The sequence below is a fragment of the Falco naumanni genome, chromosome 4, assembly GCF_017639655.2.
Source record: "Falco naumanni isolate bFalNau1 chromosome 4, bFalNau1.pat, whole genome shotgun sequence".
NCBI classification, from domain to species: Eukaryota; Metazoa; Chordata; class Aves; order Falconiformes; family Falconidae; genus Falco; species Falco naumanni.
Window position 1 is genome coordinate 44,538,993 of NC_054057.1, and position 25,037 is coordinate 44,564,029.

At 39.7% G+C, this 25,037-nt stretch overlaps 1 protein-coding gene across 14 annotated transcripts in view; it reads right to left on the reverse strand.

Annotated features, from left to right (window-relative positions):
• The window catches only part of ABI1 (abl interactor 1), an 82,067-nt gene that overhangs the window by 6,812 nt on the left and 50,218 nt on the right, over positions 1-25,037 (reverse strand). Inside the window, exons 3-10 of one of the 14 annotated variants that reach the window (XM_040589287.1) lie at positions 23,025-23,201; positions 13,057-13,071; positions 12,221-12,321; positions 8,614-8,754; positions 6,320-6,420; positions 5,054-5,134; positions 3,232-3,408; positions 237-323 (exon numbers count right to left, since the gene is read on the reverse strand). In XM_040589287.1, the coding sequence (XP_040445221.1) occupies positions 237-323; positions 3,232-3,408; positions 5,054-5,134; positions 6,320-6,420; positions 8,614-8,754; positions 12,221-12,321; positions 13,057-13,071; positions 23,025-23,201 (880 nt within the window). The remainder of the gene's footprint in view (positions 1-236; positions 324-3,231; positions 3,409-5,053; positions 5,135-6,319; positions 6,421-8,613; positions 8,755-12,220; positions 12,322-13,056; positions 13,072-23,024; positions 23,202-25,037) is intronic. The other 13 variants (XM_040589275.1, XM_040589276.1, XM_040589280.1 and 10 more) reach the window with 13 other exon arrangements.

The following is a 25,037-nucleotide window of genomic DNA, read 5'->3' on the forward strand; positions in this document are numbered from 1 at the left end:
CACTGTATTTCTATAATAAATTTGCAGTTCAGAACTTAAATGGGTCAGTAATAATCATGCACGTGTTATAAAATATTGAAGAGTGTGCCCTTCAGCTCCAATAGCATATTGACACTAGAATGCAAGATGGTATTAGCTTCTGGAAAAGGAAACAAAATAAGAGTCTGACTTGCCAGCCATGCATGCTAGAAGAAAGTAGGCTCTACCCTTTAACAGCTCAGCTTGTCCAAACTTACTGTTTTCCTGCACCCTGGCCACGAAGCCTGTGAGAGGTATCTGTGGAGTCAACTGAGGCATAGGGGGAGGGGGTGGAGCAATAGAAACTGGTAGCAACACACACACCATATCAGGGAAAGTCAAACAGACAAAGGAAAAAAAAAAAAAAAAGAAAGAAAGAAAAAAGGAAACAAACAAAAGCAGTCGTCAGTAACGAGGACCACAAAACAAAGTATGTAAAGAACAACAAGAACACACACATATAAGAACCTTCTTCAAGCTTGTGTTTCCAACAAGGCTGAATTCGTGATTAGCCAGTGGAGGCTCAAAAAGTGAAGCATGCCCCTGTGTCCAGCTGAATAAAACGCCGAGTGCGGGCTGTGTGTCTGGAAGCTCACCGGTTGCGCATGTGAAGGGACTTGCTCCACTTCACTTGGGGAGCACACAAAACTGAGCTTTCGTCTTACTGCCAAATAAGGATTACTTAAATTTTGTAGTTAACCTATTAAAAGTACACCACTACAAACTGAGGTGATGTTTTGCAGGATTCTGGACTCCTCTAAAGTGAGAGTACCGTGCTGCATCAAGTGCGGCTAAGCAGCACTGAGACAGAGCAAAGACAGCTACTTTACAAGGGAAGCAGTGCTGCAACACCGACACCTCACAGTCGCAGCACACAGCACTGCCCCTCGTTTTGTTCTGCTGGGGTAGGGGGGCTGTGGGTTGGCTTTCTATGTGTTTGTTTTACACAGAAAACAGACCCTTCTTGCTTGCTGGTAGGAAAACCAGGTGGGTTTAGAGCAGAATGGAGCTTTATTTTTTATTGTCTGTGGTTAGAAGGTGCTCAGCAACCTAAGAGGCTGGCAAAGGCTTCAACAGCTACAGCTGGCTATGCTAGCGCACAGGGCTCCCCAGAAGCACTTGCAAGCTCATCTTCTCTGAAGTATGTACCTACTGGACAAGTAATAAGATGCAAGACACACATCACCAGTGGTCAGAGATGCTGGGCTGACAGCTGAGATGTCCAACTCTTCCCTCTCGGGCAGGAAAGCAGCATGGTAGCAGCAGGGCATGCCATTCTGCCCTAAGTGCCAGCCCTGACAGGACATCTCCCCGTGAAGCGTCAGGGAGAGAGGAAAAAAAAAAAAAAGAAAAAGAAAAAGAAAAAAACCCCACAAAACATCAACTCATTGGTTTATACCGTGCCCCTTTCTCAGTGGAATTTCTCCTGCACTGAAGCAGAGAAATTCCTGTGAAGGTGGGAATTCAGCAGGGTAATCTAGTTGGAGCCAAGTTTGAAAGAGGTTCTGTACTTCCAAGTAAGCAACAGTTTTAAATAAAGCCATAACTAAGATTAATGTTTGATGAATAAAATGGAGCATTTAGTTCATTACAAAACCAATAACCAAATAAACTGTATGGGAGAAATGATCAATAAAAGAGGGAGAACAAACAGGTTTCTCACAAAATTGAAGTAAACATCTATGAAAAAACAGAGTATTTGTTAGCATGAAAAGTAAAACCTTAAGAAAACATGGGACCTGGATCTAATGTCAAGACAATAGCATTAAAAAATAATTTAAAAAAATCACCAGTCACAGAAACAGAGGAAAACAGTTTAAAGTAGAAAAACACACCCATCAAAATACTGTTTAAAACCCGGCAATCAGTATTTTGAAAACACCAGAGAGGCTGGATTAAGGAACAGCACCTGCATTTGAGCAAAAAATTGCTTTGGACAAATGTAAATGTTCAGAAACGGGTGTGCAGAGCATTTGAGACAGCTGAACTATTTCCAGAAGTAAAGCCATGTTTATTCAACAGAACACAACTGTTCAAACAGGAAGGAGTTTCTGTTGTTATGGTGAACTAATTTGAAGGAATGAGAGCGTGGAGGAAAACGAAGGGCCAGTATGAGTGAGAGAGAGAAGGAAAAGCATCAGGATGGGGGTGGGGGGCAGAAAATAGGTACTGTGTCTGCATATAAAAATGCTTTCCAATAAATGTAATGCTTCTAAACCACTGAGAAAACTCTTCACCTTAGTGTCTCAAACATTATATGCATTCTTTCCTTAAAAGTAAGTACACAACAGCAAACACTGGTCCAAAGTGATCTTCTGCCCAAACGTCAACATTTCTTTTTAAAAGAAATATCCCTCTGAAGTTTGAAGAGTTGGATCACCGAAGACCACCACCAGAAATATTAGAGGACTATCGCTCCTCTATGTGTGTCTGGTCAAAATTTATGGAAACAGCAGGGAAGAGGTTTCCTGATAGAAATGGCTTTCTGCCAACACTCTAGTAGATCCTTATTTTGCAGATCTTCCCGCAGCGAACTTTGTTTGCCCTGTTGGGTAGGTAGGCAGGATGCTGCTGACTAAAACCTGCTCACTTGTCCATGGCACCCATTCCTCCCCTCATTCATCTCCATCTATACTACTACTAGTGTGGAAGCACAGAGGAAGAGTGCTAAAAAGAGAGAGACTGAGCTCTTTTTTAACAGTCAAGCTTAAAACTAAGAACAAAGGAGAAAGCTGGAATCAGGAAAGGATTTAGGGAAGAGACAGAGACAGGGAGGAACTGTGTAATGGGAAAAGGTTGTTACATGAGCCCTTGAGCATTGTGCTCTGACAGTACTCTCTTGCCACTAGCCCAGTAGTGGAGAGACTGTACTACAACCATGTTAGGTTTCCTGCAAAAAAAATCTGGTTTTAGTTCGTGTTCTCCAAGCACACCTGAAATGCTAAGTATAATGTGCCTATAATTAGATAGGCAATCATAATAATTTCTTGTCATGAGTAACAGCAAACAAGTCAGAGGGGAAAACAGTATAATTGCATATAGCGCAATCACTGTACAACTTCAATATGGTTTTTCTTGTTTGTTTTTCCTTCTATTTTAGGAAAGAAAGCAGTAATCTGATTGATGTTCTTCATAAATGAATTAAAATGCCATGCATGCTTTTACAATCGTTTTGCTCAAAACAGTATGTGATTTCACAGCTCAGAAGCTTACTTGAATTTTGAGAATAAAGAGGCCCGCCATTAACATGAGGTTGAGCAGAAAATGGGGCAGTCACAGAAGGATTCCGTCTGTATCCACCAGAAGATGCTGAAGAAGTGGTAGAGTTGTGTCGCGAGATTTGCCTGGTCATTGTGCCATACTGGGAACCAGGAGCTGAACCAGGAGCAGCTGAAAAGCATTAGCCAGAGGAACCAAGGAAAAGACTTAAGCAGAGCATTACTTGGGATAGAATGCAGAATATAGAAAAAAAGCCCAGAACATGGGAAATACTTGATTACAGGTCTCCAATACTTTAAGGCAAGTAACAGGAGATTAACAGAAATCAAACATCCTGTTATAATAAATAATGAGAAAAAACACATAGGACATAAACCAACACTCATAAAGGGCATTTGAGAAATGCTGGGAACTAATTTGAGAGACTGAATTGGACAGTGAAACTGAATCAGCTTCCAACTCTTAAGCATATCTCAACTATTCTACATGCAATACCCTTTATCAAAAAGCACGCAGAAAAAAAATATCCACATTCTGCTCAAAGCAAATGTTTTCCATTGTGAACCAGAACGTGTCTCCAATCCAATATAAAAAGACACGGTAACATAACAAAACAGTAAAACAAACGTCATGACCTTCAGACACTCAGCACATTTATCAATCATATTTGCTAGTCGTGCTTTTGTATTGATAGAATTTGTACTAACAAATCAGAATCACCAATGCCAGCTTGACAGAAAGACATGTCACTCATTTTTCAGGATGGTCACCCATTTTTACCTTCCACACGCTTGCTGCACAAACTTCAAGGTTAATAAAACAATTTAAGTTCCCTTGTGGATTCACCTCTAACAGACAGAGAAGAGAATCACACCTTGCAAACTAATGAATCTCACATGTTGAGGTCACATGGATCAACGCAATTTTTGAATGCAAAAACTGTTTTGCAGTAAACTGTTTTGTGCTTTTATATACACATGTATATATCTTATATAAATATATAAAAATATATACAAAAATGCACACACACGCATATACACACAAACATTGTGTGATCAGAAGTTTGCAGTGCCGTAAACTATCCAAAGTCACTTTCACTTAACACTTCAGTAAGGGAAAGTGCAAAGGGTTATGTGGGTCAAAGCCTCCAAAGCTAGTTCCCGTAACACAATCAATGAATTCTGTCATCAAAACAGTGTGACAGGAAAGGGTGGGGTATTTTTTTCCCTGCCTGTTTTGAAAAGTACTACTTTTAGATCCCATCCTAACAGCTATATGTAATGCCTGAAGCAAATTTTCAAGAACTGTTAGTTCGTATCCTCAAGTCTCCCAGTTTGCCACCTGCCTGCAGCATCACAGAATCAAGCCCAAGCCACTGTGACAGACGCTTCTGCTTTTCAGTCACCTTACACCCACAGGATAGAATACATCCATCACCCTACAAATCAGCTAACATTTTTAAGTCAGAGCACACCGTTGTGGCTTAGTTTCAGCTGCAGGAATGACACAGCAAAACAGCAATATTCAAGCTAATTTTGAGCTCTTATAAATGAGAATAATTGGATCTTAGCTTTATTGGGAACAGAGTTTTCAAGCAACGGGCAGCTGCTACCTTCAGAGGCTTTAACCACAGAAAATTAGTGGAGATTAGATTTTTTTAAAAACAAACAAAAAATAATTCCAGAACTGATTTTTATACTAAAATCATGTAGAACCCACTACAAAAGAAAAAGCACCTTTACAAAGTCCATTAGGAAGAGATGATTATTGATTATGCAGCATGACTGCAATCACTTCAGCATTACACAAGTCTCACCTATCAGACTGCCCATCGGGAGAGGTGGTGGCAGTGGTGGTGCTGGCGGGGCTCCAGGAGGAGAAGGAACAGAAATGTGTGCTAATAAAATAGTTTATATTCCCAATTAGGCCATATTAAAAAAAAATAAAAATAAGAAAAGCACCGGCATTTGATAGGCTTCCCAAATAAATATAGAAATTCAACTGCGGTCAACTGATACAAACCCAGGCCCTGATCTACAGAACCTACACAAGGTTCTGTACCTGCAGATCTTTATTCCCATTGATTTTTATGGGATGACAGGTGATAGTAAGATTTCATGCCTATCTGTACCATTGCAGGATCAGAAACACTTGGGAAAGGAAAGCCTAGCCTATATGTGCATAAGAAAGTGAAGACTTGTCATCCAAGGAACAGAGATGCAACAGGTGCAATAGCAAAATTACATTACACCAGGACTCCACTGTTTTCTTGTGCAAATTAGTTTTATGTTCTTACAAAAGACACAGATAGTAAACAAGTAACTGAGTTGGTTTACTAGCAAGATAAAAATCCTGCCAGCTTATAATAAAGATCTCACACATTTCACCATCATTCTTTGAAGATAAGGGAGTATGCTTTCGATGCTGAGAGATCCTGCATGGTTCTCTTTTTATTGCTGTGCTACCCTGTACACACTAGTTCTCCTCCCTCTTGATCTCCATCACACCTCAGCAACTTCAGACTGTAATCATAGCATAACCAACACTGGTGGATAAACCTGAATTTTACTACTAGCAGTGTTTTCATAGGTCATCTTCTGTGTTTCATTTGCAGTAAAGACTTTAATTTAAAAAAAGAACTTGTGCATGCCATCACTGGCACATGGTAAAGGTAGCAAGTTATTTTAGAAGACAACATTTCCCATCAAACACGTACATAGTTGCTGCTGCTTCTCAGGGCATCCAGAAATGCCGAACTGTAGACAGGCATTTAAAAATATATTTAAACTTTAAAAGGATACACCACTCTCCTCCTATTCCCTTCCCCACCTTGATTATCTTGTAAAAACATGGACCGACAAAGGCGTTTTAACCATCCGCTATTCTATAAGTGATTGTTCTGCACATACTTTTCGTAAAGAAATAGAACTTCATAGATGTCCTCCAGCACTCATAAGAGGTTTCCTGATGAGGACTGAGCTTCAGGACAGTTTTTACCCCATCGTATTCAGTCAAAATCCCACCACAAACACAAACAACTGACATTATAGCCTTAAGTTAACATGGGAAGAGACCCACATACCTGGTCCAATGGTTGGCGGTGAAGGCGTAGGCACGGCAATGGGAATGCCAATACTGCTGCTTCCACTATTCTCTCGACTGCCACTTCCTCCACTACTACCGCTGCAAAAGACAAACACAAGTATTAGCACAGCATTTCCTGCAAAGGCCTATCAACAGTCATGCTCCATGTGGGAGCCCTGCTAGCCTAACTCAATTATAGACTGTTGAAAAATCCCCTGTAAAATGCCTGGCTCTACCTACAATTACATACAGCTAATCAAGTCTGGATTACACTTCTAATAAATGGAATTAGCTAAGCTGATAAACATCACTACGCATAAAATATCTAATTAAATGCTTTAAAAAATAAAAAGGTAAGCAACCATAGCAGTTCTAGGCAATAGAGTAACAACTGCAGGAATAGTTCAGGGGCCTTGTAATAATTGAAGGTAATAAGCTGGGGATGGAAGAGTTCATGCCCAAACCATAAATAATTAAGATTATTTGTACTGTCAGCTGAAGGATCATTTCCTCTAATCAGAAGCAAAGTTTAGATTGAGGACTTTTTAACTGAGGACAGCCATGATAAATCAATTAGGGTGGGGTGCAGTGTGGCGTATGATGTGGGTAATTTTCTGTATATCTAACACTCCCCCCTGCCCACACTTTTTGTCTATAAGAAATTTGTTTCTAAGGTAGTCTGAAAGGCAACAGTGCAGCCAGGTCATAATTTGTTTAAGTACTCTTATATGATACACAAATTAGAGGCCAGCAATACAGATTTTTACAGAACACACTTCTAGTGAACTACTGGATAACACTTCTACACACGCCTTTGGAGGCCGTAACGCTTCTTTTCATTGAGGGAGCTGAAACAGAATAAAGATTCAGGCAGTATCTGTCCTTATTCCTTCCAAGAGCACTCCTTAGGCCAAGGCTTGAATTTACATGGATTAAATGAGTAATATAAAGGGAACTAAGTAGTCAAGATGCTTTGAAGCCAAAACACCATTTAACCCATCCATGTTAATTAAAAAGTACTCAGTGATGTTACAGTTTATTTAATATTCCTGGGTAGCTACAAATCAGTGCTGTCAGGAGTCAAGCACAAATCATTCAAATATATCTAAAGAAAAGAACAGTGTTACAAAAAAGAGTATCAGTGATCTGAAATGGAAGCCAAAATAATTCCTTCAAAATTAGTGTTCCGTCTGCTGAAGACCTTGATCTTGTCACCATGGCTGCAGCTGAATCTCTAACTGCAGCCTACATAAAAGAAGATCTTGTCAGACAAGAGTAGGGAGCATTCACAGTAGCCAGCTAAACAGATTAACAAGATCTTCGTTGCAGACAGATTTAGAAGTTATTTCATTCTGACAGTATTTCATGATTTACCATGTACAAAATACCATCTCAACCGCTGTTAGCGATCAGCTGCATTTAATTGCCTACTGGGAATTTAAAGGAAAAAACAATAATTAAGAAACTCTCTAAAAAAATAAGCTGACCTCTTATTTCTAGTTATATTGATTTCTTTTGCCTGTTTTTCCCCTGCAGTTTGAAGCCTGTGATAAAAATCAAATTGAAAAAACTGAACTCACTCAAGAGGCTCAGAAAAAGATCTAGTCTTGCAATTTGAGAAAAAAAAATACATTAAAAAACCCCAAAGGTACATTTCAAACTCCCTTCTCACCCAAAACACACAATACTCTTTCATCAAAGCCTTAAGCATGTGGAAACAACTGGCTGATGCCAATACCTGCTCTGTGAATAGGTTTTATTTTCTACTTCTATCATGCTAGCACTGATAATGAGTGTTAAGTTTTAGCTAAGAGAAAGCAATCGGCTCTTTCAGAGTTTCTCATCAACAGAGATTTCCCTTTGCAATTAGTGGTCCTGAAAACAACAAAAAGTAAAAGCCTAAGTGTATTTTAGGCTAAGTTTAATAATGCAGCTATAGACCCATTAGGACCCATCACTACCCTGCCTGGCAACTGCATATATTTTGAAGTTTTGCTTATTCTTGGGAAACAAATACCACAGTACAAAATAAAGTGATTATATAAAATAAGCCCTATGGTTATGGAAGTTGCTAGATACAATGAGACTTCTATAGAGTATGAAGACACTTCTATGTGTTACAGAAGCCAACAATACAGTGCATACAGTGCATTCTGTTAATGCAGAGTGGCAGAATAACTCCCCTTTTGCCTTTCACAAAAAGGCAACAGGCACAAAGTTTCAAAAGTTTTCTGACTTCAGTAAGCACTACCATGCCAGGCAGGAAAGAGTTACAGTGAGAAAACACTCTACCTGTGTGTTCTTGGTCTCTGGTTCAAGGAAGCTGTCCTTCCCGGACTGTGCTGACTGCCCAGTCTGGCAGGACTAGTCATGTAATCATTGGGGACTGTCGGCGGTTTGACCGGCTCCAGGGTTTTGTAAGGAGTATTTCGTCTGGTCAAGGAAAAACAGGTTTGAAGACAGAAAGATAAAGGATCAGAAGATCAAAAGGATAAATGAATAAAGTAGTGAAGCCATTTGTTTTCTAAAGTTTTCTTGATAGATCACTGCACAGTGACCCACATTACAGTACATTAAACAAATTCCACTGGGCAGGGTAGACAGGTCACATCCAACTCCCTGAAGTGCTCTTATGTACATAGATCCATACAAGTTGGGCTACAGCACATAAACTGGTTAATAAAGCCTAAACTAAATTTACCACCCAAATTATATTCTTTAAACTCTGTAACATACAATAGTTTCAGTTGCATCATATTCTGGGGTTACCTTGCAGTACACTGCATGTGACAAACTCTTCCACTGTAAGAATTTCCTCCTTCCCCCCTTTCCCTCCCCACCCAATGCTTTCCAGAAGTATTCTTGGTTAAAGGTATTCAGCTTACTAAGACAGTAGAAAGGCTGGAAGATTCACAGAACAAGTTACATTTGCAATGACCAGTGCTCTTCCTAGTGGCATTGTTTCACACAGTAATCAAGGTAATCTCGTATCACTTAAGCAAATCTTAAAGTGCTTCACAGATGGGCTTGATTGTCTCCATTTTGCAGCCCAAGAAAGTGAAGCCCAGAGACTTCCAAGGTCACCTAGCAGACTGCATCAAGTCAGAAATATAACACAGATCTTTCAAGATCTATTTACCAGACCCATTACTGCCTTAAGAACAGTGCATTTATTGTACTGAACTGCAGGGCTCTTCAGTTCTCACCAGCAACCACGAGATCCTTCGCAAGACATGGAATTTGGCAATGCACCAGCTAAGTAAAAACAAAAATACTAAACTACTGGCATGTAATCGTTTGTTCAATTACTGGTTATAACTGATTTTGTAAGTTATATGGCTTCCCGGTATTTTAAGAAACTTACTGACTTCCTTATTTCAATATAGAATGAAACAGTACTAAATTTTAACTGTACCATTTTATTATTAAAACCTCTCAAAGAGAGAAGTGGAAATACCATAATTGTTTGCATGCACTGAGGTGTTTGTAAATTAGTCTGTCTATATAAAGAACACCAGATGATTTTAATATGCAGACTGCCACCACCTATAGATCCGCCAAGAGATCAGTCATGGGAAAAATAAAACTATGTATTCCAGTTGTACAAGATAAAGCTCTAAATACCGCCAAATAAAAAGATAAACAGGGAAGATTTTAAATGTGCTTCCAACAGAAATAACCTTGAAAACCGATGTTTTAAAGTATTCTACCTTGGGCTGCACTGGCAATAGAAACTGCTACTCAGCTCTAATACCATTTATTTTGCTTGTAAAATTTAAAAATACTGTCAACAACAAGTCCCCACTACATCCTCAGGTTCAGCCATGCCTTAGTTTCTTCCTTGTTCTTCTCACTTCATTGAACAACTCAAACTCCTAAGCACCAGAGAAGTCAAAACCGACTTCTTTCCATCACTCAGGTCCAATCCTTCCATTTGCTCTTCTGCCAGCCTTAGGCAGAGGAGGAAAACTCTCTTTCCTGACGCTGCCCAGCACTTCCCACCTCATTGTCCTCCAGTGCTTCAGTGTGGAGCTGATGCCCGTTGCCATCAAGGAGAGCTACAGGGAGTCCAAGGCCTTGCTCTGCCCCAGGACCCTCAAAGGCACGACTGCAACTGCTCCCTCCAGCCAGATCCAGAAACTCACTTGTTCTAATGGTACTTCCAAGCCTGAGAGTCCAAGGTTTTCCACAGCCTCTTGCTGGTCCGGTGAAGAGACCTCTGCTTCCTGCAGTCCCTTTCCCTTTTAAACCCACGTGATTTCTGTGCCAGACTCGCTCCCCATCATATTCCTTCAGACAGTCCTGCCTTGGAGGGACAAGCTGCACAACAGGCAGCAGATATTTAAAGGCCCATGTTACACACCAAGTTCATTCTGATTTTACAGGCTTATCTCCATTTTCTGGATCAAAAGGAGACGAGTAGCATCCTTGTGGTTTCTAGCAATTTTTTTCTGCATATATTAGGAAAACAGTCATGCCTGTGATATTTCATGCTTTGGCAGAACATGGCTGCTCAAGACAAGAGCTGTACTTCCTGAACAAGGAGGGCAGATAGAAATCTCTGTTACAAACCCACATTATTCCTCCCCCTCAACCAACTGCTGCCTCTTGTCAAGCTCATCTGGAAATGACACTCAGCTGATTAATCCTTATCAGGCATCAGCTAAGGCAACTAAACAGCTCTGGCTTGTTCAGGGGGGAGCATTACCGACAGCCAGCTCACCAGCACATCAACGCTGCTGTTACGCTAACATCCAAGAGGACATGAAAGCACTACCCAACTTCCCAGGGCTGATAAACAACTCTTTCTCAGCTGGGATAAGAGAGACAATTGGAATACTGATTGCATGCCCTCAAGCAATGGGAATTTTCACAAAACATGCTGAGGAAACCTCTAGGGTAATTTCTCTGCGGAATACACAACAAACACTGCCATCTCGATGCAGCAAAGCATCAAATCAGGATTAAAAAAAATAATCACCAAGTCTTCAACAAAAGGAGTTACTGCTTCTAATTTTCCTTGACCACTGCTCCGGATTCCCATCCTGTTCCCCCTCATTACTCCTCATTATTCCAGCACCCCACCTCTCCCAGATAACATACCTGAAGCCAACACAACCATGACAGCCAGCTTTACAGTGCCTCTGTCCCCCACAGCATAAAGGGAAGACTGAGAGTGACAAATAGGTAGAAGGTCTTGTTTAGGATGCCTTTTGGAAAATGTTGCACAGACAAAACCGTATGGCACGTGCTCTGAGCTTCTGAAGTATTAATGTTTTGGCCTCTAGCAACAACTACTTGCTGGCATACCAAGATAAGCAGATTTTACACCCCACAGGTCCACAGCAGCAGAATAGTTGCTACGGCAGGGAACTCTGGTCACAGTGGGACTCGGGAGTAGCAAAATCCTTCCTCATTTAGGCATAAAAATAAAAATGTGCAAGCCCGTGAGAATCAATGTGGCCAATGTGTTTGCAATGCCACAAATTTTGCTTAGGTAATGCAATAAATATGGCACCACCAGCCATTTCATACCTCTTACAGTATTGAGAAATGAATAAACAAAAACTTTAAAAATTAAGTATTTCTTCCACTGAAATAAAACCTTAATGATATTCTTTTGTGTCACTACGGATTTCTCCCCAAAAATCAGGAATAACAATAGCCTCCTCATTTACCCCTATCTATAATAAATCCTTCCTCCATGAAAAAACATTCTTTCAAAAGGTTGCCATGAAAATGAGTCAATGCAGCTAAAAGGGTTTACGCAGAAAGGTAATCGTGTTTTTTGCTTAAAGCAATCAGAATTGCCATCTATCCATGTATTTAAGAAACATCAACACTGCCACAATTAAAACTTTCTATTGCACAAGTGGGACCAAGCAGTCTTCATTCTTACCCCAGAGTTCCCCGGCCTGACATGGGAGGACTTGGTGGTTTTTGTGTAGGCGGATTTGTTCTTGACAAGGTGCCAGTTCTTGCAGGCTGGTTATTTCCATGCTGAAATAAGGGAAAACATGATTTTATTTTTGTAACAGAGCAGCTCTATTATTGACAGTTTTTTGTTTTTTTTTTTTAAAGTGTAAGAATATGAAGTGAGAATTCCCAGACAGCTGTCAAACAGCAAGTTTTCAACTACACAAAGACAGACACCAGGAAATACAGAGACTAAACAGAAGCTTAATGTTATTTTTGCTATTAATTTACGACAGATATCAGAAAGGTAGGCAACTGACAGGTTCATGCACAAATCTCTTATATCCTCTTTTCTTTAAAGGGAAGCCACATTTGTGTTCATCTCCATTTGGGTGTTAATAATTTAAATCAAACTTTAACACTGACAGTGCAATACAGTCAGCATGGGCCCAGAATTTCTCAATTTGCCCCTGCTATTTGACTAGCAGAGTCATTCAGGTTGTCTGGGAAGTCTCCTGCAAAAAAATGTAAGTGAAGGGAATCAAGGCATCTACTGAATTCAGAGCAAAGCACTACATGTGTTAGAAAAATTAATGTATCTATTGTATAAATGCAGATGTCAATGTATCGCAGATATATTGACACACACTAAATGCTGTAAATAAAAAAAAAATCAAGTATAGCATGTTTAATCTAAATATCCTATGGAAAGCAGAGGAGAGCATAAGAGCGCGCTAGTTTTCAGTTTTAATGGCTCTGCAGCCTCTACTATCAGTCACATAAGGCACTGTGGGTCAAAGGAGAAATAACACTTCTTACCTTGGCTTTTAGCCACTTAACGTTGCCAATAAGGGGGGGAAAAAGGTAGAAATTAATGGCAGATCCATCACAACTGATAGGACAGGTTAAACTACAGATATCACATTTTTTAATAAAGAAATCATTTGTGTCTACTGATAATTAGCTACATCCCAGTACACTAACAGATTTTACTGGCTCACTTAGTCATTGAAAGTCCTATGTCTGACTAAGTGACCACAGGAAAAACCCTTGTGTCAAAATTAAGTTTAGCAAAGTTTTGCCAGATTCATTTGCCAGGGTCCTTATGGGCAATAAAGGATTAAAAAGCCCTTTGCTCAACATACAAGTCCAAACCCCAATCAATGCTATTTCAGTGGCAGTGTGCACTTAAGAATCTGTTCACAAAACCATTTTCAGCTATACGGCGGCGCAGAACAGACTTGCCTGTTGTTTTGACACTTAACCTTTGTGTGTTTTGAAGAAATACTAGCTGCTGCATTGAATGGTAAATAAAGAAAAAGGAGTTCTCAAACATGATGAGCAGCAGTGCCTTTCACCTCTGGTTTATTGATTGAAATCTGATTCAAGCTAGCACAGTGCTGGCTGCTCAAAACTGCATTGGCAGTGCTCTAATGATTGTTATTCTGAAATTTTAGCTCTTAGAATCAAGTCATTATATGACTCCACTAAATCAGTTTTTACAGCCTTCATGATTGCAGAGGAGAAAAAAATTATGAAACGTGGCCTCATAAGGAAAACAAATGTAAAATTTTAAGTAAATTCAAGTTGAGTTCTCTAACTTTATTCAGGGGAAAAGACTCATGTTTTTGAATGGAGAAAAGGATTAGTTTCACCAGTTTAAAAAAACCAAGGAAACACAAAACCCCGAAACATAAAATAATCCCAATGGTTTTTTTGAGGTTCTTTGGAAATAAACCATCACTTCTAGAACAAGCCTCCTAATGCACGTCTTTTCAAACTACAGTTTGTACTCCTTCTCCTCCTCTAAGCAGCACAGACCAGTTTAAAGGCATCCATGAACTGAAAAAAAAACCCAACTAAAATATGCTATACAGCAATGTGCATATTTCTGACAGGGTCTGCAAAACCACTGAAAAACAGCTGGGTTTTAAAAAACCAAAAAAGGTTGAAAGCTACTGCCCTTAAAGTTATTCCTATTAAAAGAACAGAAACGCAAAACCTGCTCCAAAACTAAAATGAAAAAGTTTAGCTGTGGTAAGTAAATTTGAAGGTCATCCCATTCACCCCCAGTCTAGGCAAAGGTTCACCAGCAGAGTGGCAGAATTAAGGCATTTAAACCACTTCTGTCACAAAGGCTCAGTTTTCAGGATGCCAGGGTAGTCTCCCAAGTATTATATTTTTATTATATATATATATATTACTTTTATATATATATTTATATATATATAAATTATATTTTTAAAACAGGCTTTTAGCAATGTAATTTGCTTTCCCCTCTCACAGGAATACATGACCCCTTCCCCTTACTTCACCAGCTGCCAAGGGCAATGGCATAATACAAAGAATCTGTTAAAAGAGATCAAAAAGTGAAACTCTTGGTCCCGTCCCTGCCCAGCAGTCACAGCTTGGAACCTTTTAAAGGCTTAAAAGGAAAGGTGGCGTGGTTTCTTACCTAGCCTCTACTACTAAATTTGCTTGCCTCAAAAATATAAAACCGAAAAGCTTCCTCTCTTTCCTTGCCTTATGCAGTGCCACTCAACACTTACGGGTGAATCTTTCCACCTCCTCCTTAATCACTGTTACATTCTGCCTCCACTGCAGCGACAATATGAATATCAACATCTAGCAACGATTCAGGAATCTTCCATCGTATTTCAAACCTTTCTACTGCTAAATACTGTTTAACATACTGAACATATATCTGAAGTCCAACAGCTCTTGACCTTTACTCCTATCTCTACACCACTACATCAGGTGAACTTCATCTCTTTTGTTACCAGTTAAACAATATACAGACAGATACATACACACTTCCTTATTGTGCAGAAGAATCAGCAACTGATGACACACTGCTTTCTGTAAGTAAAAAGCTCTGTACATATCCTGTCTGTTGCTGTCAATATAAACAAGAGTCATATGGGCAGGAAAACACAGAAGGAATGAACACAAAAGGAACAGGGATTCTTATGGGAGAGGAACTTCTGATTCAAAAGACAGAACTAGGGGAGGAAAGCAAATGAATCAAAGCAAGATGAACCATATGGCTATTTACTCATGGTTAATAAGCTAATTAATCAGGAGGAGACTTTTTCTTGTATTTATTGGCTGAGCTTAGGAGGTTGATCTTGCTGCATTTCTTGGTCTGAACACCAAATGCAGTGCTTTCTAAGCAATTAAAAAAATTACTTGGAACTGGGAACAGTTTAGGCAGCAGGGTCTAGGACTCATTATGACTTAAAGAAAAATGAGGGAAAAAGCAGAAAACCAAAAGAAAAATCAGGTACATGTTTAATGTAGGTTCAAGAGCCTCTCTACAAATGCCTCTAAGGCCGGCCAGCCAGTGGGCAGAACATGACCATCACCAACTGCCTGATCAGTACAGAGAAGGTCAGAGTCAGGAAGGAAGATAATGCAGGGCACGAGGAAGAAAAGCAGCAGCATGCATAAGGTTCACTGCTTGAAGAGGGAAGGGCTGTTCTGAGAGAGATCTATAAAAGGAAAAATGCTTAGTCGAATGAAGAGCAGCACTGAGAACTCCTGCAAAAGCTCTAAGAAGCACAACTCCCTTCTCCTCCCGCTAGCTGTATTACTATACATAAAGGAGACAGCTTTCAGCCAGATACCAGCATCCTGGATAACGTACACATCAGAACAAAAACACAGTGTGTAGGCTTGCTGGGGATGCTTGTGATACTGAGGCAGAGCGCTAGACAGATCAGGATGTTCCCAGAAACAAGATAGCATGGTAAGCAGCAGTACTGGTTGGGGTTCTTGCAAGCATCATAACAGAGATGCTTTAAAAGCAGCAAGCAGAACAATTTTGCTTTCCCTGGGAAAGCCTGCCAAGCACGTGGCAGTCCTGGATAAAGTTTTGCTGGTTGTCACAAGATTAAGAGAAAGAAACCACAGTCAGGTTCGAGAAACAGGAGTCAGCCTCACTGCATTTCCAAAAGATCACAGCTAGGGCAGTGGCACATCCACAGGGTTTTGACAGCGTGGGAGAGCAGGCTGGCCAAGGACTGAGAGCCAGCAGCAGGCTCAAAAGAAGAAATGCAATTAAGGCAATGGGCAAAACAGGTGTTTGCAACAGCCATGCAAGGCATTTATCAAAGTCAAAAGTGAGGCTGCTTCTGATGCCAGGAATTCAGAGCACCTGGACTGAGAATTTTAGCTGGGGGTTTGGACAGGACACGCAATGTTTTGGGACAGTTGAGCATTGGCCGCAAGTACTAACTAAGAGGCTTACTTGCTTAAGGCAACTATTTTGGCAATTCTGGCACTCTACGCAGTACAAAAGTACCTGCTGAAAAAGGCAGTGCTGCAGGTTTCTGTAATGGAGACCAAAGGGACATGACCAAGAGTGGCACAAAAGGGTAAGGTGTGAGGCAATCAGAAGTATCTACCAGTATCCGAAGGATGTCCAGGCATTTGAGGGACTCTGCTGGCTGGCCTCAGGAGGCAGCCATCTAACTAACTGGTTTTAATCGTTTCCATGCCAAGTAACAAGTCATGGGGGAACATTAGTCATGATTCAGGGAACCAGAAAGCTATTCTTTGAGTTATAAACTGTGTTTGGAAAACTAGGGCTAGGGACATTGCACACAACTCATTTATGTGAGTTATGCGATCGATTTATTTATTTTAATATAGTTCATTTATGTGATACAATATGCAGATGTATCTATAAGCACGGAAATACAAAAGGCCACTTGCACACAAGCAAAATCCTTATCACATTTATGTTCAGCAAGTTTCTCCTGCACATTTCAGCTATGAACTCTCCAACTTCAGACTGCAGAAACAAAATCTCTATGCAGGTTGTCTGTACTTCAGATAGTTGCTCACTATCTGTCCAGCTCCTGGATTTAAAAAAGCAAATTCCACTCTATATCCTGCCATACCGAGGATCATTAAGAGCTGTCATTAAAGACCATCCAATATAAATGCCAATCAATGGAAACAAAGGCTTAAAAACTGTGCCACTCTAATCTGCATTAATAGTGTCTGGCAAACTCTGAACTTTAATATGTATGCTCTGTAAAAGTGATAACCAGCAATAGCTTTGACCAGTAATCACAGTCATCAACCACAATAAAAAAAAATAACCCCATGGTCTTGACTTTATAGTCAACCTCCTCTTTCACTTAAAAAGTTATTTCCTTTATTTGTCAAGGGAGAATTATCTGAGACATCCCTACAGAAAGGCAGCTAGCCATAAGACGTTTTGAAGTGCTATTTGCACCTGCAGCTAGGCAATTCAATTGCCCCATAGGCATCCTCACAGATTTTTGCACAACTGACTCCTGTCTCATCAGTGGAGCAGTTCTGGAGTAGCACAAGATGACACAGAGCAAGAAAAGCAGCTGAAGGGTACTTACACATGAAGGTATGGGATACCTGAGGAAAACATACAGTAAAGCACCAAGTCCAGAAATGGTTTCCTTACAGATATCAAGATATGGACCCAGGGAGAATATGTAATCAAAGATTTTTTCAGAAGACAGACTATACGTGGATGTCAAACACTCAGGGTAATGCAATTCTGCCACTAGTTCATGAAGTTTCAAAGAAATCATTCCTGTGTCGCAATTTCCTTATGAGAATGGGTCAGAGGCTTTTTTTGTTCTTTATTTCCTTAAAGTCTATAGTAAGGCTGATTATTTTGAGAAAATTTCAGTTCCAAATCAACATTTCTTTCAAAACTGAACATGAGTAGGTAAGTCTCTTCAGTGAAATTTTACTTTAATCTTTTAAATATAACCTCTCCCAGTATTATTTGCAATCTAGTAATTACATAGTCTTCTGTTAACAGCAATCAAATGTTGCTTGTCAATATTGCTTCTCTCTCCTTTATTTCTTTTTGCTGTTGTTGCTCTTTTCTCCAATTTCCAAACTGAGCAGGCAAAAATTTTCAAGTCACATTTGACCTTAAAAAGTTTGCACATATTAAAATGCTATTAACATATAAAAACCTGCTTGTGGATGACAGACAATATTGTTCCCTCAGCACTCAGTAGTCTTGTTCAGAGAAAATACCTAGATTCCTGCCTTTCAAGCTTTTTGAATTCTTTGAGTTGGTAACTTTGAATCTAGCTACAAGAAAAAAAAGTTAACATAAAAAAAATCTTATCAGAATTAGAAAATAAAGAGACCTCATAGTTTTGAGTTTTCTTTGCAAACAGAAAGGCTTGAAACCTACATTGTATCAGATACCACACACACTTCTGAATTTCCAGTAGCAAGTGCCCTATGACAATCACAGTATCAACACTCACAATAGAGTCATTAAGAGTTGGCAACAGGAAGAGTTACTCTTTCCCCCAGAGAAGCGTTCTTTACCCTACAGCAATATTTACTGTTTGGCCATGACCCCAGAGGGATGATGTGACATTAATGAAATTGGCCATGACATCCTCTGAAGCATGAGTGTCTGAGAAGCTAATACATGGACAAAAGCAGCAGAGGCTCAGGTTCAGGATCCCTTTGTTTTTATTTCAGTTTTTATTACAGTGAATTATTTAAAAGTTAATACTCAAATGGCTACCACATAAAAGGTGCTGTCCTAAAGGGGAGGCAGGTACCATTAGGTAGCCTTCCACCCTCACATCAGCATCTCATCTGCATTTTTTTTTTGCACCAACACAGACACAAGCGTGAGGACTGCAGGTGAGTAGGGCAGGGTGAGAGTAAGGCTCCCTTCTCCAAGCTTTGCATTTGGTTAAGTTTTGACCCAGCCCCTACTTTAAGGGAGCCCTTCCAACTTCCATTTGCTTGAGAAAGACTAATGAATGCTTAACTCTTGTTTGACTTCCTGGGCTAGAAAGCTTCTTACAGTTTTAATGCACTGAAATGCAAGTGTTTTGCGGTGATGAAATTGCAATTTTTTTCTTAAAACAAAGCTGAAAAGTAAGGAAGCTTCATATACAATTCAAGCTTGGTTTTGAAGAACTATTAGTTCCATAAAACAAACTTGATCCAACTACAGCTATTAGGCATTTCAGTTTAGCATGTATTCAACATTTTATCTGCCTTTAGCACACAGCATTATTTCAATTTCCTACTTAGCTGCCATTTTACAAATTGCTGCAATTCCACCTGCCTCTTACTCAAAAAAAAAAAAAAAAAATTCAAAGGCCAATTTCAAGGCTTTTAAGGCAGCTTCCAAGCTTCCTCCTCCTTCTCCCCCCTCTTAAACTGAGGATTTTCTGTATGAGTAATTGTATTTGACCTATTTATTTGCTGGCACACTATTTTTTTTTTCCTTTCACAAAAGGGGAACAGAAGGATAGAAATATTAAAGTAGCCTCTGCCTAATAATTTTAAACCAAGCTCTACACAGGAACATAGGCTCTCACATCATGACAGTTACTCTTATTTACCAAGAATTACTTCAGCTACATTCCCCTATCCCCAGAGGGTGACAGCTGAGCAACTACTTAACAGGCCGGCAAAAATGCTTGCTTGTGCGTTTCTTGGAGCCCTCTACACATAATATTTGTGTTGCAAGGGAAAGCCTTCTCACTAGCAAACCAATTTTCAAAGCCCTCCTGATTTTGACTAATGCTAGCCTTGGCTTCCTAGGCACTTATATTAAAAAAAGGAACTTGATTCCTTTTGGAGACTGTCTGTATCTGCCCCTGCAAAGGGAAGGTGCAGGGGGTGGAGCAGCTGGGGGCTGCCATGGAGCTTTCAGGCCAAGAGAGAAAGGACCTCTGTGATCTTAGGATGCTCTGCAAAAGCTTTTCTACCAAGAAACTGCCAGAAGAGGAAACTGCACTGCCTTCCAAGGAGGTGTCTCCCATCAGGGAGGAAACCTGCTATAGAGAGCAGCTGCTCACCATCACTGCCACCCACCCCACCCCACCCCCCCCGTCATCACCTGCCCCCACAAAAATTGCTGCATACATGCAAGACAGGGAGGCACATAGTGTCCTTTGCCATGCCCCAAGCATGGACATCTGCTTTTGCATCCCCTCTACACAGCCATGAGAAACAGGGACACACACAGAGAAAATGAGCTGTGAGTATGCATAGATGTTTCTGCATTTGCTCTGATGGAAGATGTACAGGGGAAGACTGTATTTGCTCTGAGGATCACCCACCCTTTCTATTTATTTTTTTAAATATTCTGTGAGACAGTATTTTTACTTACACCCTTACACTTTTTACATAAGACAATTCAGGATTACCCTTAAAATATATTAAAATATATTTTAATAATATTTTTCCTAGGATCAGTATTTCATGAAATAAACAAAAGCAGAAACAGGCTATATAATCCAGCCTGTACCTTTGATTTCTCTTTCTTATATTTTCCCTTTCTGTTTCTTTATCAAATCCTGCACCGGAACACTACAGAGTCCCACTGACAGCAATAAACTGTTATCTACAGATTTCAAAGCATTGCAAAATTTTTAATACTTAAATGCCAATGCATATGCTGTACTGTATTTTATTGACAGTTGCAACAGCAGAAGACATTAAAGGACCTGCAAGTTAGTTAAATTGACCATTGCTCTAGGCAGAACTCATGCTTCTTTTCCTCTCAAAAAACATAGTTTCTAAGGCCTTATCGGACACGTTGCTGTCCAGCTTGGAGTGAAATCTTAAGTCAAAAAGCTAAGACTTAAGAGTCTGAAGCATCTTCTAAAACCATTCTGGACAAGACAAAGTTTGCAATTCAATTTACCACTTGCTTCCCCCCAATTTTTATGTTCAAGAAGCAACTCAGATTCTTGGCGTCATCATTATTTGCACTGACTTCCAACAGGACCTGATCCAGTTTCTGAAGATGTTTTGGTTAGATTTTCTTATAACAACACTAGCTACATCTAGGTCTGCAGACAGCTCTACTTCCTTCAGAGCTATGATCTGTGTAACGCTCTTGGAACCCAAGTAATTAAATGTTTTAGCCATCACATTATGTCACTCACTACCTCAGCACACTCTTCACAGTGCATCCAGTGAACGTCAACACTGGTGAAGGTGCTGAATGACAGACATCTTGAACTATATACCTGAGGCCTGGATGGATGCTTATTTCATTTGTGTAACAAGTCTACACAGAAAGTACCAACATCATTTTTCTACTGTTTCATTCCTTCACTCAAAGAAACAACAGCAAGATATAATTTGTGGCTGACTTGTAATGAGTTGATAATTTGGTTATTACTGGAAGCAATTTTACCTCTGAACAGATCAAATTTTTAATATAGAATTAGACCATTAACAGTTAAAAAAAACCCTTAACTGTTAAAAATGGTCTGTAAGAGCCACCTAGAAATAGGTAAACAGCACATCATTTCCACCCCCTAAACAAATAGGGTCACATTAACAAAAATAAAGACACCAGTACTCCTAAAAGCAAATAGTTATACTGGAAAATGCAACCGCTACACCTTAACAACTTCAATGCTCCTGGATCAAGCAAGCTGTTTTGAGCCTGCACCAAAAAAGTAGTTCAACAAAGCATCAACTTCTGAGACTTAACAGTAATTATTCTACTTGTAAAGTCTTCTATAACACTTGATCCCTGGAGCACTTAAATGCAGAAACCAATATCCTGACACTGAATTTGTGGATTCCTGTATTCTCTATTCATAAAGCACTCTCCTTGAATGCAGAGACTGCACTGAAAAATTATCAGTTTCTCTGACCCCAGTGCTTCTATTTCACACTTATTCAGGGCATGTCTTTCAGGCTTCTACATAGGCTTGTGCTTCATCCAGTCTGGCTTAAGTTACTAGTGTAAAACAACCCTAAGAGTTACAGGTTTAGCACAGGTTTATCTACAAACAAAACAAAAAATCAGGTAGTCCAAAGTCACTATGTTAATTCATAACCTAGAGCTGTCATGGTATAGAGCTGCTTTCTAACTTATGTTGGAATTAAGACTCCTCCAGGCATTCGGAGGGTTACTACGAAGCACAATGTACTCTGGCACTTTTTTGAGTAATGTAATTCTGAAAAATCTATTCCTCAAGTGCTCAGCAATTCAAAGGGCACATGATGGGCTAACATAGCTGCATAACTGACTGATCAGAGCCATCAAGCTTTAGAGGATACATGGTTGTTATATAAAAGCTTTTTAATGGCATTCAAGGGAAGACTGTTGTGAACTGAATATACCTGGAAGGTCTGCTCTAGAGGGACACAAAGCTAATTTTTTATAAGAAGATGTCCAAGGAGCAAAGGGTGTTAGGTCAATTCACTTCAACTATGACCATTTCAAGGGAGGTAGACATTAATTTATGAAGGCTTTTATTTAGAAAAAAGGAAAATGAAGCTGTCTGAAAGCACAAATAAGAGTGAGACATCAAATGCCACCAAGATTTAAAGGCCAACTAGCTGACCCCCTTTCTCCTGACCACCTTCCAAAAAAACCCCAACAAAAAAACCCAGGCCATCAGCCAGTTTCCCCAAAACAGATGACTTAATTTTTCTCACTAGTGAAAGAAATAAAGGGAGTGGCAGAGACAATTTAATCAGAGAAGGAAGTCAGTCACGGCTTTTTTGGCAAGTCATTAGCTTAAAATCATGAGCCATTATTTCCAGACACTGTGACTACCACTGACAGTCACAAGGTTATGGCCAAAATTGCTCAACCCCCCCTCACTGTAGAGCACTCCATTTTATTATTTAAATGTTTGTATGTGATAGCATATCAAACCCATAATCCTTCCTACCATAAATGAACTAAACATTTTAACATCAGTAACATTCTGCCCCAACCCAATCTCATGGCCTGTGTTACTTGGAGTCCTCAAGTGTCCAGGTATTCTTACCTTTACGCCATGGCCAACATCATCCAGCACCGTGTAGTCTATAGGTTTTCGAATATACCTTACAGGACGTTCCATGTTCGCTGGTGCTATAATTTTGTGAGTTCTTGATGTGTTCTTATTGGTCGTCAAAATGCCTATCTCTCTGCGAGCGACTTTTTCTTTATGGATGTCCACAGTCTAGATTAAAAACAAGAAAGTACGAGTTTCTTTAGGCATTTGATGTTTTCTTTACAGAGCTACCTACATCTTTAGGCTTCACTATTAGACAAAAGAGTCTGAAGCAAGTTAATGCTGCTGGAGGGATGCCAGTTTATTGACAAAATGAGTTTAATCTACACAAAAGTTGTTTGAAAAATGACACTTTAATGAAATAACCAATATTATTAATAAAATTACAATTATACATTACTGCTTTGACACTCTGAAGACACTATACAGATACAGTCCTTGCAGATTAACCCTCAACATTCTTATGACTGACGTTAGTAATAAATTACTTGAACTCCACAGCTGGGAAACCAGGACAGACAAGCTAAGCAATTTGCCTGCAGCCCCAGAGGGGGACTAAGCTTGGGAAGTCTGTGCGGTAATTTCTTTCAGCAAAGCCATCAGTGCATATCAGAGTAAGAGTCTGCACAGAGAAGGACTAATTTCAGCACAGAGGATAGTTTCGGTCATACTGTTTATAGCAGCTTTACTAAAATAATAAAATAAAGCCTTAAAGATGGAAGTAAAGGAATACAAAATACGCTGAGCTCTGTCATTTTGTTAGGAAATACCTAAAGAGGCTGAGGAAGGTCAGTTCAGCAGCCTGTGAAGGATCAAACTAAGCTTCACAACACAGACACATGCTTCTACATGCAATACGACCACTGCTTAAACCCTAGCTGAAGGAGAACAAGTACAAGTGAAGCATCAGATGCCATAGAAAGTCCCACCTCTAGAAAGCCTACTTCAGGATTCAGGGACTGAATTTACTGGTTTAAGTATCTACTAGAACCTCAGGATCTCATTGCAGGAGATGGTATCTGACAAAAACCACCACTCTAAGTGACTCTGAACAAAATCTATCCAGTCACCACTTTTTCCACTAAGGAAAATAATTCTTAGTCTGTAAGTATCAATTCCTCCTGAAGAGACTGCCACAGAAACAGAGTCAAGGTTCAGAAAGAAAGAAAAGCCCTTGTCCATCAGTACTCATTTGGGTATGTCTCTAGAAATGGCCTAATCTAAAAGGGGTATTATGATATGCAAGGTTTTGTTTAGTGAAGCAGAATCAAAGATGAAGTGCAAAATTAGTCTATATTTCACTACTTCTATATAAGGCAAGATGAAAACAGCAAGATAAGCATCCAGGAGATTACCATTTCTAGGAAGCCAGCATTGAGTGCTGAGAGTTCACTACAAAATGCCTTCAACTGAACTGGTTTTTGGGATTCTTTTTTCATTAACCGGTATACACGCTCAAATAATCTTAAATTCTCCTAAGTACAGAAAGAAATAAAATCCTCCTTAACAGCTTTGATACATGGCATTGCAGATTACAAGTGGGAACACAAATGGACAAGCACCTAAAAGCAGTGATACCAAGCAAGCTTGTTTTCACAGCTTAAAGCTAACTAACAGACAACTTGTAACATCACAAAAGGTTCTTTTACTTTGGAAGCGCATGGAATCTTAATAGAAGAGTTGTGACTTTCCAGAGAAATGAAAGACATTAAATGTGTATGCCCACATTAGCTTATTTTGAATAAGTTAAATATTCCAATACAGCTTTGGAGCAAGCTTTATTGCTCTAAACGCTCATGCTCTGAAAAAAACCCGCAGTTGAGAATAAAAAGCACCCTTCCAAAAGAGACAATCCTATACATCAAGTATTTATCACTATATCAGTATCGGGTATAAGTCACTGCACCCACATTTGCTCCAGCAGCCGCTTTCACAGACAACAGAGCAAAGACTTAAGAGCAAGACTACCCTTATTTCTTCAGCTTCAGCTATTACTTGCTCTTT